This window comes from Ranitomeya variabilis, chromosome 1 (genome assembly GCF_051348905.1).
Source record: "Ranitomeya variabilis isolate aRanVar5 chromosome 1, aRanVar5.hap1, whole genome shotgun sequence".
NCBI lineage: Eukaryota > Metazoa > Chordata > Amphibia > Anura > Dendrobatidae > Ranitomeya > Ranitomeya variabilis.
The window spans coordinates 25,458,883-25,474,576 of NC_135232.1; the positions used below are offsets into that span (position 1 = coordinate 25,458,883).

The 15,694-nt window shown below is 43.9% G+C and overlaps 1 protein-coding gene across 2 annotated transcripts in view; it reads left to right on the forward strand.

Annotated features, from left to right (window-relative positions):
* Positions 1-938: 938 nt before the first annotated feature.
* Positions 939-15,694, forward strand: part of TTC33 (tetratricopeptide repeat domain 33) — a 170,190-nt gene continuing 155,434 nt past the window's right edge. The window contains exons 1-3 of one of the 2 annotated variants that reach the window (XM_077281442.1): positions 939-1,306; positions 12,108-12,216; positions 12,526-12,755. In XM_077281442.1, the coding sequence (XP_077137557.1) occupies positions 12,532-12,755 (224 nt within the window). In that variant the 5' untranslated portion in view covers positions 939-1,306; positions 12,108-12,216; positions 12,526-12,531. The remainder of the gene's footprint in view (positions 1,307-12,107; positions 12,217-12,525; positions 12,756-15,694) is intronic. The other variant, XM_077281436.1, reaches the window with a different exon arrangement.

A 15,694-nucleotide genomic window follows, 5' to 3' on the forward strand; every position in this document is an offset into this window, starting at 1 on the left:
ATCTGCGTTCCAAAACCTCATTACATCCTTTATGAGCACTGCTATGCGCCCAAACAGTAGTTTTCCCACATATGAGGAATCTGCGTACTCAAGAGAAATTTGCCCAACAATTTTTGGGGTCTATTTTTATTCCTACCCTTTTGAAAATAAAAATTTGGAGGCTAACATTTTTATGGGGAAAATTATTTTTTTTTTATTTTCACTGCTCAACGTTATAAACGTCTTTGAAGCACCTGAGGGTTCAAGGTGCTCACCACACATCTAGATGTTATTCGAGGGGTTTAGTTTCTAAAATGGGGTCACTTGTTGGGGAGTTTCCACTGTTTAGGCACGTCAAGGGCTCTCCAAACGCAACATGGCATCTGCTCTCAATTCCAGCCAATTTAGCGTTCAAAAAGTAAAATTATGCTCCTTCCATTCCGCATTTTGGGTATCGGTGTACTCAGGAGAAATTGCACAACAAATTTTATGGTGCATTTTCTTCTGTTACCCTTGTGAAAATGAAAAACTTGGGGCTAAAAATTAGATTTGTTTTATTTTCACGGCTCAACATTATAAACTTCTGTGAAGCACCTTGGGGGTTTATGGTGCTCAGCACACATCTAAGCGCAAGTCATCTTAAAGAAATTTTACTATTATAACGTACAATTTGTCATGAAAAAACATTCTCAGAATCGGTGAGATCCGCTGAAGCGTTCCAGGGCTATAGCCTCATAGAGTGACAGTGGTCAGAATCGTAAAATGGTCTGGCCGGGTCACTAAGGGGTTAAAATAAAACCTGAAACATTCCAATAGAATTTAAAAAAAGAAACATATTTGGTATAAACAGTGATTGCCAGATCAACCAATCAGAATCCACCTCTAATACAAGCAAGGATCTGATTGGCTGCCATGATAAATCCCTCTATACAAAGCGGCAGTCAAAATCCCCCACACACAGTCCGGACACTGCCCTATAATCCGCCATCCTGCAGTGTGGAGCCTCCTCCACAATCATGGCATAGATACCAACTAACTACACAGCTAACTAGAACGCACGTCATGATTGGCTAGAGAGAGTCACGTGCGCACCCTGCAGCACATGCGCTGAACGTCACAGCAACCAGCGCTGATGATTGGCTGTAAATATAACGCAACGTACAGTCTAGGCCGAAAGTGACGTAACCCAGGGAAAAGGCTCCTGCCTTCCGTACAGCCTCCTAGTTCAGGTCTGCTTTCCTCGGGTAATTCATGTTTGTCCATACGGTGTAGCTGCAGTCTCCGATGCTGTGCACAGAGGAGGAAGAGCCTGTAGCATTTTCTGCAGGTAAATACAGGCGAGGAGACGGGGCAGAGCCCTGGTCAGGCAGAGCGCGGCCCGGCCTGTGTGGGAGCGGCGGCGCTGTCCTCCCGGGAGCTCGTTTAAAGGGATTGTCCATTTACTGCCTCAATAAAGCTCATTCAGGAGCAAAACGGGCAGGAAGCTGCGCGCAGTGATCATGTGGTGCTGCACTGCCCCCCAGGCCGGGGGTAATGTGCTGGACGTGGTGATGGGGGCTGCGGGGCCGCTATGTATCTCGGGGGGATTCCGGGGCACCCCCCCTTCTTAACCCTTTATTATTTATTATTATTATTGTTATTATTTATTTGTCTCCTTTCCGTCTTCCGGGCGCTTTATGCTGCGTTTTCTTCCCGTCCCCTGTAGTCCTCTCCGGATTTACCATTTTATTATTTTACTTTTTGCAGTAGATGTGACTGACTGCGTTATATTCCCATATAATACGCTGAAAATGGGGGAAAAAATTCCAAAATGCGATGAAATGGTGAAAAAAACCTTAATTTCGCCATTTTTAACTTTTTTATGTTGTTGTCTGCATGGTAAACATGACTCGATAACGGCGACACTGAGAGCGGGGGCTGTATGTTATACTGGTTACATTAAAGAGACAAGTGTGCTGGTGTCGCCGTTTTTTAGGAGCCCAGTAACTTTTTTTTTTTTTCATTTTTCAGTCGGTGGACCTGCGCTTGTTTTTATTTATTTTTTTTGAGTGGCGGACGTCTATCAAAGCAGTGATCTCATGGGCTTGGTGTTGATTTATTTCTTTTTAATTATTTTAGGGTCTGTTCAAACTTATATACATATATTTATATAATATATATTTTATCTTTCGTGATAAATGTATGTATTAGTAAAAATATATTGTATATAAAAAATAACATTTTTTTTACATACACACACATATACATACAAATATTTTTTCCTATATTTATATGCAAAATATTTTTACTATATATAATATATATATTACGAAAGAAAATATATATTATATAAATAAATATCTTTCGTAATAAGTATTTTTGATATATAGTTAAAATATTTTGTATATAAAAAAAAAAATATATTTGTATGTATATAGAAAATATTTTTACTATATGTATATATAATAACTAGATGGTGGCCCGATTCTAACGCATCGGGTATTCTAGAATATGTATGTAGTTTATTTATCAAGATTTTACAATAATACATTGAATACACAGGATTCGGACTGCGCCTGATGCTGATTGTTCGCGGCCGGCAATGTACTATATTGCACAGCCCACGGAGTATATAGCACAGCCCACGGAGTATATAGCACAGCCACGGAGTATATAGCACAGCCCACGTAGTATATTGCACAGCCCACGGAGTGTATAACAGCCCACATAGCATATAACACAGCTCACGTAGTATATAACAGCCCACGCACGCAGTATGTAACACAGGTCACGTAGTGTATAACACAGGCCACGTAATATATCACAGACCACGTAGTATATTGCACAGCCCATGTAGTATATTGCAATGTGGGCATCATATCCGTGTTAAAAAAAAGAATTAAAATAAAAAATAGTTATATACTCACCTTCCGTTGGCCCCGGATCCAGGCGAAGCGTTTACCAATGCTCCTCGCGTGCTCCGGTCCCAAGAGTGCATTGCGGTCTCGCGAGATGATGACGTAGCGGTCTCGTGAGACGGCTACGTCATCATCTCGCGAGACCGCAATGCATGGAGCGGTCACCGGAGCGTTGCGAGAAGCAGGAAAGGCCTGTTCCTGATCCGGGGGCCAACGGTGAGTATATAACTATTTATTTATTTCTTTAATTATTTTTAACATTAGATCTTTTAACTATTGATGCCGCATAGGCAGCATCAATAGTAAAAAGTTGGGGACACAGGGTTAATAGCAGCATTAACGGAGTGCGTTACACCGCGGCCTGTTACCGCTGCCATTAACCCTGTGTGAGCGCTGACTGGATGGGATTATGGAGTGGGCACTGACTGCGGGGAGTAAAGAGCGGCCATTTTGCCGCCGGACTGTGCCCGTCGCTGATTGGTCGTGGCCGTTTTGCCTCGACCAATCAGTGACTTGGATTTCCATGACAGACAGAGGCCGCGACCAATGAATATCGGTGACAGACAGACAGACAGATGGAAGTGACCCTTAGACAATTATATTGTAGATCTATGTTATGAAAGATAAAATACATATTATATAGATATATGTATATAAAACTTTGAACAGCCCCTAAAATAATTAAAAAGAAATAAATCAAAAACAAGCAAAAGATCATTGCTTTGATAGATATCCGATATATATATATATATATATATATATATATATATATATATGTATATGACATGTATATATATATATTATATACACACACGTAATTTATAAACCGCCTTTTTTTTTCTTTTAAAAGAAATTGAACTTCTTGTTCAGCCCATTGGGGGACGTTCACCCGTGATTGATCGCTCGCTCTATATCCTGCAATACTTTATTATTATTTTGTTCTTCAGTAGAGCAGTTACAGTGAAAGTGACTCTTTCCTACAAAGTCCATCACGAGAGCACAAAGATGGTGGCAACTGTGATCCATTGGAATCTGAAAATCTCGTTGCTTTTAAAATAATAATAATTTTATATTCATATAGCACCAACATATTCTGCAGCACTTGACATTATAGAAGGGACTTGCAAAGATAATAGACATTACAGCATAACAATAAACACATAAACAACAGATACCAGGAGGAATGAGGGCCCTGCTCGCAAGCTTACAAACTATGAGGAAGAGGGGAGACACGAGAGGTGGATGGTAACAATTGCTTTCGTTGTTCGGACCAGCCATAGTGTAAGGCTCGGGTGTTCATGTAAAGCTGCATGAACCAGTTATCAGCCTAAGTATGTAGCAGTACAGACACAGAGGCTATTGACTGCATAAAGTGTATGAGAACATGATACGAGGGTCCTGGTTATGAATAAAATGTATGGATAAAACGGGGATAGTTACATAAGTATGGTGAGGCGGTAGGCCAGTCTCAAGAAATGTGTTTTTAGGCCTCGCTTAAAACTGTGGGGATTGGGGATTAATCGTATTAACCTGGGTAGTGCATTCCAAAGAATCGGCGCAGCACGTGTAAAGTCTTGGAGACAGGAGTGGGAGGTTCTGATTATTGAGGATGCTAACCTGAGGTCATTAGCGGAGCGGAGGGCACGGGTAGGGTGGTAGACTGAGACCAGAGAGGAGATGTAGGGTGGTGCTGAGCCATGGAGTGCTTTGTGGATGAGGGTAATAGTTTTGTACTGGATTCTGGAGTGGATGGGTAACCAGTGTAATGACTGACACAGGGTAGAGGCATCGGTGTAACGGTTGGTGAGGAATATGATCCTGGCTGCAGCATTCAGGACAGATTGGAGCGGGGAGAGTTTGGTAAGAGGGAGGCCGATTAGTAGAGAGTTACAATAGTCCAGACGAGAATGAATAAGTGAGACAGTAAGAGTTTTTGCAGTGTCGAAAGTAAGAAAAGGGCCAATTCTAGAAATGTTTTTGAGATGCAGATAAGAAGAGCGAGCCAGTGATCGGATGTGGGGGGTGAATGAAAGCTCGGAATCAAGGATGACCCCAAGGCAGCGGGCATGTTGCTTTGGAGTAATGGTGGAACCGCACACGGAGATAGCAATGTCAGGCAAAGGTAGGTTAGTAGAGGGAGAGAACACGAGGAGTTCAGTTTTTGACAGGTTCAGTTTCAGATAGAGGGAGGACATGATGTTAGAGACAGCGGTAAGACAATCACTGGTGTTTTCTAAAAAGGTCGGCGTGATAACAGAAGAGGTGTATAATTGGGTGTCGTCAGCATAGAGATGGTACTGGAAACCAAATCTACTGATTGTTTGTCCAATAGGGGCGGTATAAAAGGATAAGAGGAGGGGGCCTAGGACTGATCCTTGAGGAACCCCAACAGTAAGGGGAAGGGGAGAGGAGGAGGAACCAGCAAAACATACAGTGAAGGATCGGTCAGAGAGATAGGAGGAGAACCAAGAGAGAGCGGTGTCCTTGATGCCGATGGAGTGGAGCATAGTGAGGAGGAGCTGATGATCCACAGTGTCGAATGCTGCGGAGAGATCCAAGAGAATTAGCATGGAATAGTGACCATTAGATTTAGCTGTTAGTAGGTCATTAGAGACTTTAGTGAGGACAGTTTCAGTAGAGTGTAAAGAGCGGAAGCCAGATTGAAGAGGGTCGAGAAGAGAGTTATCTGAGAGATAGCGGGTAAGACGGGAGTGGACCAGGCGTTCCAGGAGTTTAGAGATGAAGGGAAGATTAGAGACAGGTCTATAATTAGCACAGTTTTGGTCGAGGGATGTTTTTTTAAGTAATGGATGTATGATGGCATGCTTAAATGAGGAGGGAAAAATACCAGAAGAGAGAGAGGTTGAATATTTTTGTTGCGTGAGTGGTGACAGCAGGTGAAAGGGACTGGAGGAGATGTGAGGGAATAGGGTCATTGGTGCCAGTAGACGATGCAAGGAGTTCTTCCCTGACAGGTTCAAAGTCAGAGAGTGAGGTAGATGCAATGGGGGAGGGAGGACAGTGCATGGTATGAGGGGATTGGGAGAGAATTTCCTGTTGGATATGGTCAATTTAGGTAATGAGCGAGTGACAGTTAAAATCCTTTGATTGCCTGTGCCTGAGATTGACATCAGCATGTAAAGCTTTAAGCAGTAACAATCAGCAGTTGGCTCCAGTCTCTGCTATTATAAGCAGATGACAGCTTTAAAACATTACCCCTCTAATCCCCCCCAAAAAAGACTCCGGAGTCCAATTCATAGAAACCCATCCTGACTAAATACAACCATTTATTCCAGTTTGGATTGTATGAAATTACCAAAATGTGCCGCTGTTGGACCTGTCCCAGAACATCTGCCCCCTGTGATTGGCTGCAGCGGTCATCAACAAACTAACTGACTGTTCTGTTCACATCACCAGACCGCTGCAGCCAATCACAGAGCACAGTGAATCCCGTGTCATCACTTTTTTTCATATCGATCTTCTTGGGTTTCTAAGAGTCTGCCCCTGGACGTCGTGTCTGATATATTGACGTCGGTCATGGATCCTGTGTTGCGTCACTTCCACCATGTACACGGCTCATTAGTGGAGCGGGAAGGTGCGGACGCCGACCAGCAGGACATTGGTGTGTTCATCTATACAATCCGCCATGTTGTACCCACACACGACGCGACTGACAGGAAAGACACGGCAACCTCAGCCATTTCTTATACTTCTGAGGTAAAACCAAAGCTGAGCTCCGATTGGTCGCTGCGAACACCGCGGGCGGTTACTGTCCCAGTAAACATTAATATTGCAGAAAAATTTGTGCCTAAATCTTTACCAAAATTTACACAAAAATGTTCCAAATAATCCAATTTTTTTAAATAAACCTGATGTCATCTTGACCAATCTTAGTCCATTTTCATGGTGATGCGGCCCCTTATTCCCCGGTAACCCCCCCAGTAATGACGCATAGACTCGAGCCTGCGTTTCAGCAGCCTTGTTGCCCATAGCAACCGATCAGAGCGCAGCCGCCATTTCTTCCACAGAAGTGAAAGCTATGCTATGGTTGCTATGGGCAACCGAACCAATATGGCTGCTAGAACGCATTGTATGTTGTCAGACGTACGCACCAGAAAGTTGCCTGAACCAATCACTTCCATAGGACCCAGTTGAACATTTACCAAGAGAGCATCTGTTCTCACTGACTGATTGCCAGGACACTCTTTGGAAATCTTCGGGTTTTTTTGCACTCCCAGAAAATGGAGGAAGGTAAAAATACAAATAAAACTGTTTATCTTCTCCCATTCAGCATGAGGAAAACAAATCGCAGCATGCGGCGTATAGCCGTGTATAGTGGACGAGACTCACAAATGCAAGTCAATGGGTCCAAGAGAAAAAAACGGACGGCACACGGACCATGCGTATACTGCCCACATTTTACCCACACATCTCACAGGAACCATAAAATTGCATCAGCCAAAAACATGAAATTCCAGAACCCTCATGGCAATCAAGAAAAAAAACATACAGATATACAGTCATGGCCGAAAGTGTTCCCATCCTTAAAATTGTTCCAGGAAATGAAGTATTTCTCCCAGAAAATCACTGCAATTACTCAGCTTTATTTCCTTCAAAAGAAATTTCCTGCGGTGAACTCACTGAGGTCAGCGCTGCACCGCGAGACTTTTTCTCATGGCGCTAGCAGTGATCTCGCTGAGGTCACCACAGTTTATTGGCCTGGCTCACAGCGAAGTGTGGGAACGCAGCCTCAGTGACCGGCGGTAACCTCGATGACGTCACTGATTCTGCGTTCACAGCAGCTCATTCACTAGTGGTTTTCAGCCTGGACTGTCGCATCTTGGCACCATCCAGGTTGAAAGCCACTTATCGCAGACATGGATTACGGCATGGAACAGTATGTTGGACAGGTGAGCAATTTGGTTCCTTTTTTTTGTTTGTTTTTACAGGAGACCATGGCTTCAATGGAATGTGCGTTAGATGAGTATTGTTTATTATTTTCAGTTTTTACAGAGGATGAGGACTTCATTGGAATGGGCGTAAATAAAAAAACGAAAGTGTGTTTTGTTTTATTTCAAATAAAAGGCTTTATTCTGGCTGTGTGTTTATTTCCAATATAACTATAGGATTAGTAATGGATAGGTGTCTTATAGACGCTTCTCCATTACTAAGCTGTGTGCTTGATGTCACCTGACAATACAAAGGTGACATCAACCCCATAAATATTAACCCCACTGCCACAAGGCAAGTGGGAAGAGCCGGGCAAAGCGCCAGAATTAGCACATCTAATAGATGTGCCATTTATGGCTGCTACAGGCTGGGGTGGTCGATATCCATGGCCCCTTACCAGCCTGAGAATACCAGCCCCCAGCTGTCTGCTTTAGTTTGGTTGGTTGTCAAAAATAGGGGGAATCCCACACCGTTTTTTTAAATTATTTTTTTTAAAATAATTTTAAAAGTACGGCATGGGGACTCCTCTGTTTTTGATAACCAGCCATGATAATGCTGACAGCTGCCGCTGTGGGTTTTTAGCCAGCAGCTATCAGTTTTGCCTGGCTGGTTATCAAAAATACAGGGGAACCCACGCCGTCTTTTTAAATTTATTTATTGCCCAGGCACCCACTGATGAATACTTCCATCAGCCGCTGCCTTCTCTCGCTGTTATCAACGACAGCAGGCATAGGCTGATGTGAGTAGTAGTCCGATCAGCCGACGCATGTGACCTGAGGTAAACTTTTTACATCCGGTCACAGTTGCTGGCTCACGATCTCATCTGATAGCGTGGGAGCCGCAGTGCCCTCACCGGCAGTAATAATCTAACCGCGGATCAGAGCCAATGTTTACCACACTGTCATGCAGAATGGGGTCCGGGTTCAGGTACTTTTTTTAACTGTTCGGCTAGACCCGAACATCCAGGGGTTCACCCATCTCTAGTTGGCACCCTCAACTTAATATTTGGTTGCACACTCCTTGGAATAAATAACTGCAATCAGTCGCTTCTTATTACCGTCAACAAGCTTCTTACACCTCTTAGCTGGAATTTTAGAGCGCTCTTCTTTTGCAAATTGCTCCAGGTCTCTCACATGTGAAGGCGCCTTCTCCCAACAGCAATTTTAAGATCTCTCCACAGGTATTCAGTGGAATTTAGATCCAGACTCATCGCTGCCATCTCAGAACTCTCCAGCTCTTTGCTTGCATCAATTTCTGGGGGCTTCTTGAAGTATGTTTGGGGTCATTGTTCTGTTGGAAGACCCATGACCTAGGACGCAAACCCAGCTTTCTGACACTGGGCTCTACATTGCAACCCAAAGTCCTTTGATAATCTTCAGATTTCATGCTGCCTGGCAGCAAAACAACCCCAAAACATCTTTAAACCTCCACCATATTTGACTATAGGTACTGTGTTGTTTTCTTTGTAGGCCTCATTCTGTTTTCCGTGAACATTAGAATGATGTGCTTTACCAAAAAGCTCTCTCTTGGTCTCATCTATCCACAAGACGATTTCCCAGAAGGATTGTGTCTTACTCATGTACATTTTGGCAATCTGAAGTGTAGCTTTATTTTATGTCTCTGTCACCAGTGGGGTTCCCATGGTCTCCTGCCATAGCGTTTCATTTTATTCATACAGTACAGACCAAAAGTTTGGGCACACCTTCTCATTTAAAGATTTTTCTGTATTTTCATGACTATGAAAATTGTACATTCACACTGAAGGCATCAAAACTATGAATTAACGCATGTGGAATTATATACTTAACAAAAAGTGTGAAACAACTGAAAATATGTGTTATATTCTAGGTTCTTCAAAGTAGCCACATTTTGCTTTGATGACTGCTTTGCACACTCTTGGCATTCTCTTGATGAGCTTCAAGAGGTAGTCACCGGGAATGGTTTTTACTTCACAGGTGTGCCCTGTCAGGTTTAATAAGTGGGATTTCTTGCCTTATAAATGGGGTTGGGACCATCAGTTGTGTTGTGCAGAAGTCTGGTGGATACACAGCTGATAGTCCTACTGAATAGACTGTTAGAATTTCTATTACGGCAAGAAAAAAGCAGCTGAGTAAAGAAAAACGAGTGGCCATCATTACTTTAAGAAATGAAGGTCAGTCAGTCCGAAAAATTGGGAAAACTTAGAAAGTGTCCCCAAGTCCAGTGGCAAAAACCATCAAACGCTACAAAGAAACTGGCTCACATGAGGACCACCCCAGGAAAGGAAGACCAAGAGTCACTTCTGCTTCTGAGGATAAGTTTATCTGAGTCACCAGCCTCAGAAATCGCAGGTTAACAGCAGCTCAGATTAGAGACCAGGTCAATGCCACACAGAGTTCTAGCAGCAGAAACATCGCTACAACAACTGTTAAGTGGAGACTTTGTGCAGCAGGCCTTCATGGTAAAATAGCTGCTAGGAAACCACTGCTAAGGACAGGCAACAAGCAGAAGAGACTTGTTTGGGCTGAAGAACACAAGGAATGGACATTAGACCAGTGGAAATCTGTGCTTTGGTCTGATGAGTCCAAATTTGAGATCTTTGGTTATAACCACCGTCTTTATGCGACGCAGAAAAGGTGAACGGATGGACTCTACATGCCTGGTTCCCACCGTGAAGCATGGAGGAGGAGGTGTGATGGTGTGGGGGTGCTTTGCTGGTGACACTGTTGGGGATTTATTCAAAATTGAAGGCATTCTGAACCAGCATGGCTACCACAGCATCTTGCAGCGGCATGCTATTCCATCCGGTTCGCGTTTAGTTGGACCATCATTTATTTTTCAACAGGACAATGACCACAAACACACCTCCAGGCTGTGTAAGGGCTATGTGACCAAGAAGGAGAGTGATGGGGTGCTGCGCCAGATGACCTGGCCTCCACAGTCACCAGACCTGAACCCAATCGAGATGGTTTGGGGTGAGCTGGACCGCAGAGTGAAGGCAAAAGGGCCAACAAGTGCTAAGCTTCTCTGGGAACTCCTTCAAGATTGTTGGAAGACCATTCCCGGTGACTACCTCTTGAAGCTCATCAAGAGAATGCCAAGAGTGTGCAAAGCAGTCATCAAAGCAAAAGGTGGCTACTTTGAAGAACCTAGAATACAAGACATAATTTCAGTTGTTTCACACTTTTTTGTTAGGTATATAATTCCACATGTGTTAATTCATAGTTTTGATGCCTTCAGTGTGAATGTACAATTTTCATAATCATGAAAATACAGAAAAATCTTTAAATGAGAAGGTGTGTCCAAACTTTTGGTCTGTACTGTATGTGGACAGATAGTTCATGCTGACACTGAGCGTGCAGGACAGCTCTGATTTATTTAGACCTTGATTGGGGCTACTTATCCACCATCCTACGTTACACGGCCGTTACACAGTACATGGCAGTGGCACATTTGTAAGATTATCTCGGCACAGGAACATTTTATTTTAAATACATCAATTGTGGAAATTATTATTATTCCGAGATCTATTGATTAAACTGAATTTTGCTTGATGGTAAACCCCTTTAAGTGGCTTATATGTATGTCCCATCTTGTCTGTGCAGTAGTGCTCTGCTCTCCAACCTCCTGATTTCTTGGGGACTCAGGCTCTCCAGATTGATTGACCGTTTGGGATCCTCACGGCAGCATGACACTGCTGCTGCAATTTGAGGCGGTTTTACCTCTGCAGCATTGGAAGCATGAGCTAACCCTAGGCTCCTGCCATACCGGCCAGCTTCAGAGAAGCACCTGCAAACTCGCCTAGAAAATGCTTGTCGGCGCTGCTCATGTTCCCTCTTGCGATAAATAGAGAACGACGGAGGATAGAAATAACAAGTAAATTGCAAACTGGCATAATTTCTCACTATCTACCATCCTCTCCCTATTTGAGGATAAGGCGCCAATCATATAGCAAATTGTAACTTCCATGAAGTGGAAAGGGATTTAAATGGAGCCCCGGATGGAGCTCTCAGCGGTGTCCGTCTCTTCAGATGTACCCAATCACGTAGTTCTAAGCTGAAAAGACAGATAACGTTGGGGAAGAAAAAAAAAAGGGGGGGAATGTAGACGACTTAAATTTAGTTTGTGCCGTTTCACTACATGGCTCCACCAGGGGCTCTGTTTGAATTCCCTTTTTTTTTTTTTTTGGAAAAAAAAAAGATGGAACCCCCTCGACTTCAGAGGTCATTGGTTGCTGTCAGTGAATGCAAACATTAATTGTTTTCATCCACCGACTGATAGCATATCCCTGACTTATTTTAGAAAGAAGCCATCTTGGGTATCGGCTGATCGCTGCTCCTCCATCTCATCCTTCCTGGATCCACTGGAGGACCATTGTGCAGAATCTAATATCAGGCACTTATTAAAAAAGGTGGGTAACCAGATAAAACATCAAGTCTGGCACCTTTTACTAGGGTACTGTGACCCCCAGTGATCATATATAACCCAGCAGCAACTGTTCATTTACCCTGCAGTGCCTCCGCAGGCGAAATTAAGTATTACAATATTATAATACATAGAATTCAATGCAGGGAAGTGCTGGCTAATTCATGGGGGTCCCGAATCACGACCTCCACCCTGTTACCTCTGAGCTACTTACTAGGCTACTTGAAAATGGTGTCAGTGAACCAGATGAGCCTTGGGTTTATATTTTGGCTTTGCTGCTATTTTTTTTTTGTAGTTGATAATGGCCTCCTTTGGATGGAAGAGGAAGATTGGTGAGAGGGTGTCGAAGGCGACATCTCAGAACTTCGAGAAGGAGTCTGCGGACGAGGCGGCCGCTGGCGGTGACAGCGACGACGCGCCCTGGCTCCAGTCCATTAAGAGGAAGAAAGGACTTCTCCTGGAGGACAACATCTCAAAGGGCAAGCGGATGAAGGAAGAAGGAGCGTTGCTGGCCCTCAACGGAAGGTAGGAGCAATGCCCGAGCACATTCATCCCGTGCACAAGTAAGAATCTGCCATTTACCTATTTCTCCACAAGGGGGCAGTAGAAGCCTTCAGGACTGGACTGTTGGGCGCAGGAACGGGATATGTTCTGGCTTTCGGTATTTTTGGCCGCAGGATTGTTAGAAAGTTTTCGAAAGTCACTTTTTTTTGGGTAGTAGGAGCATCGCCTGAGCGGCGGTGACCTAGAGCTACAGAAATTACACTTTCCTCAGAAAATTTTAGAATTCTCCTCCTCGAGGTTAAAAGCAGCTTACCTGATTTATCCTAGGATAATATATATATATATATATATATATAATCAAAATCTATTTTTTTTAAACCCATTATATAAAGAAAAAAAAGGAAATGCCGGAATTGCTGTGTTTTTTTTTTTTGCTCAATGTATCGCCCCAAATATGCACCCCCCCCCCCCCCCCCAAAAAAAAAAAGAAAAGGAATTAAAATATTGTATGTACCAATAAAAAATATCAGCCCTCAAACCGCTCTAGCCAAGAAACCAAGAAAAAAAAAATCAGTTAAGGGTTTCGGGAAAAAGGCAAGACAAACTAAAAATATTTTAATTTTTAATTTTTATTTTTTTACAAAATTCTTTTTTTTTTGTATTTTAAGTCACAAAAATAATAACAAAGTATACTAGTTTGGTAACGACGTAATCGTCCTGATCTGGAGGATCACATTGCCCTGTCACATTTACCCCACAATGAAAGGCAGAAACTACGAAACCCAAAAAACATTTTTTTCCCCCATTTCTTTTTTTACCCGCATTATTTCCATTTACTAGTAACTTGCATATGTACCGTATATATTTTTTCCCCTTAGAGAAGATAAAATATTAATGATTTATCGTTAGGATTGCAAAATGTGCCAAGATAGATGCATATCTAGAATATATGAAATAGACCTGCATTCCTGCAATATAGACTATGCTTATACAATGAAGGACAATTAGTGTGTCCCCACCAGCCACGACAAGGTGACTTAGCTCTCAAAGACCAAAAACTACAATTGTAAAGGGCAGGAAGGATCCAGCACTAATTAAAAACAGCCATAGACTGATGGAACAAGCTCAGACCAATATGGAAGCAAGAGATACGTCTGATGTCCCACCAGAGAAGGTTCTCCTTGTCGTGGCTGGTGGGCGCTACCAGAAGTTCACTGAAGGCAGAGCTGGGACACCTCACTTCAATAGGAGCTGAGCTGCAGTACCTGGGAATGGCCGCTAGACTGTGTATGGAGCTGTAGTGTCCCGGCTCTGTACAATGGTCAATTCTGGCCACGCTGAGGACCCGCAAAGAGCTGATCCATGGAGGTGTCCATCCGAACCTCCCTGATAATAATTACTTGCTATACTATGAGGTCATCAGTATCTTAGACAACTTCTTAGCATAAATTTACATAAAATTACATCATGACCTGCAAATCGCCGCACTTTGAAAGTCAGCAGTCCCGGATGTCTGCAGTGGTTGCGCCATCGTCATTAGCGATGATTGTGGCTGCTGGACATTGTGAGCTCATAAGGGACTTACAGGAGTAACCATCGGTATAATTCTAATTTCATAAATCAGTAGTTCGCATGAAGATAAGAAACGCTGTAATAAATCTTATCAGATAAATCTGCTTCTTTCTTTTCCTGGACTGATCTCTCGCTGTCAGTTCAGAGGTAAAATCTGTATTCAGCGAAGACTGATCTTCCTGTTACTGAGATAGGAGATGACGGTTGGTGCTTGTAAAACTCTATGGAGAGAGGAGCTAGAGGCAACAGACATAGAGAGGAGGAGCTAGAGGAGATACAGACATAGAGGAGGAGCTAGAGGAGACAGACATAGAGGGGAGGAGCTAGAGGAGACACAGACATAGAGGAGGAGCTAGAGGTGACACAGACACAGAGGGGAGGAGCTAGAGGCAACACAGACATCGAGGGGAGGAGCTAGAGGCATCACAGGAGGAGCTAGAGGTGACACAGACAGAGGGGAGAAACTAGAGGTGTCACAGACATAGAGAGGAGGAGCTAGAGGCAACACAGACATAGAGAGGAGGAGCTAGAGACGACACAGACATAGAGGGGAGGAGCTAGAGGCAACACAGACATAGAGAGGAGGAGCTAGAGGCGACACAGACAGAGGAGGAGCTAGAGGTGACACAGACAGGGAGGAGCTACAGGAGACATAGACATAGAGGGAGGAGCTAGAGGAGACACAGACATCGAGGGGAGGAGCTAGAGGCATCACAGACAGGAGGAGCTAGAGGTGTCACAGACAGGGGAGGAGCTAGAGGCGACACAGACAGAGGAGGAGCTAGAGGCAACACAGACATAGAGGGAGGAGCTAGAGGAGACATTGACATAGGGGGGAGGAGCTAGAGGAGACACAGACATAGAGGGAGGAGCTAGAGGAGACACAGATATAGAGGGAGGAGCTAGAGGTGACACAGACTGAGGGGAGGAGCTAGAGGCGACACATACATAGAGGGGAGGAGCTAGTGGCAACACATACATCGAGGGGAGGAGCTAGAGGCGACACATACATAGAGGGGAGGAGCTAGAGGCAACACAGACATCGAGGGGAGGAGCTAGAGGCATCACAGACAGGAGGAGCTAGAGGCGACACAGACATAGAGGAAGGAGCTAGAGGAGACACAGACGTAGAGGGAGGAGCTAGAGGAGACACAGACATAGAGGGAGGAGCTACAGATGTAGAGGGACACACTGCTGGTTCCATAGAACTTTGAGTAGCAGCTGTCATCTGCTGTCTCCATTATAGGAAGACCTGACATTTTACCTGTGAGCTGAGACTATTCAGATGGAGACATCAGTCCCTCCTGCAGTGATGAGGTCCCATCGATCGAGCACATGAACACTGCAGTCAGTCTCATCAGTGATGTACTTGCTCTCGGATCATTGCT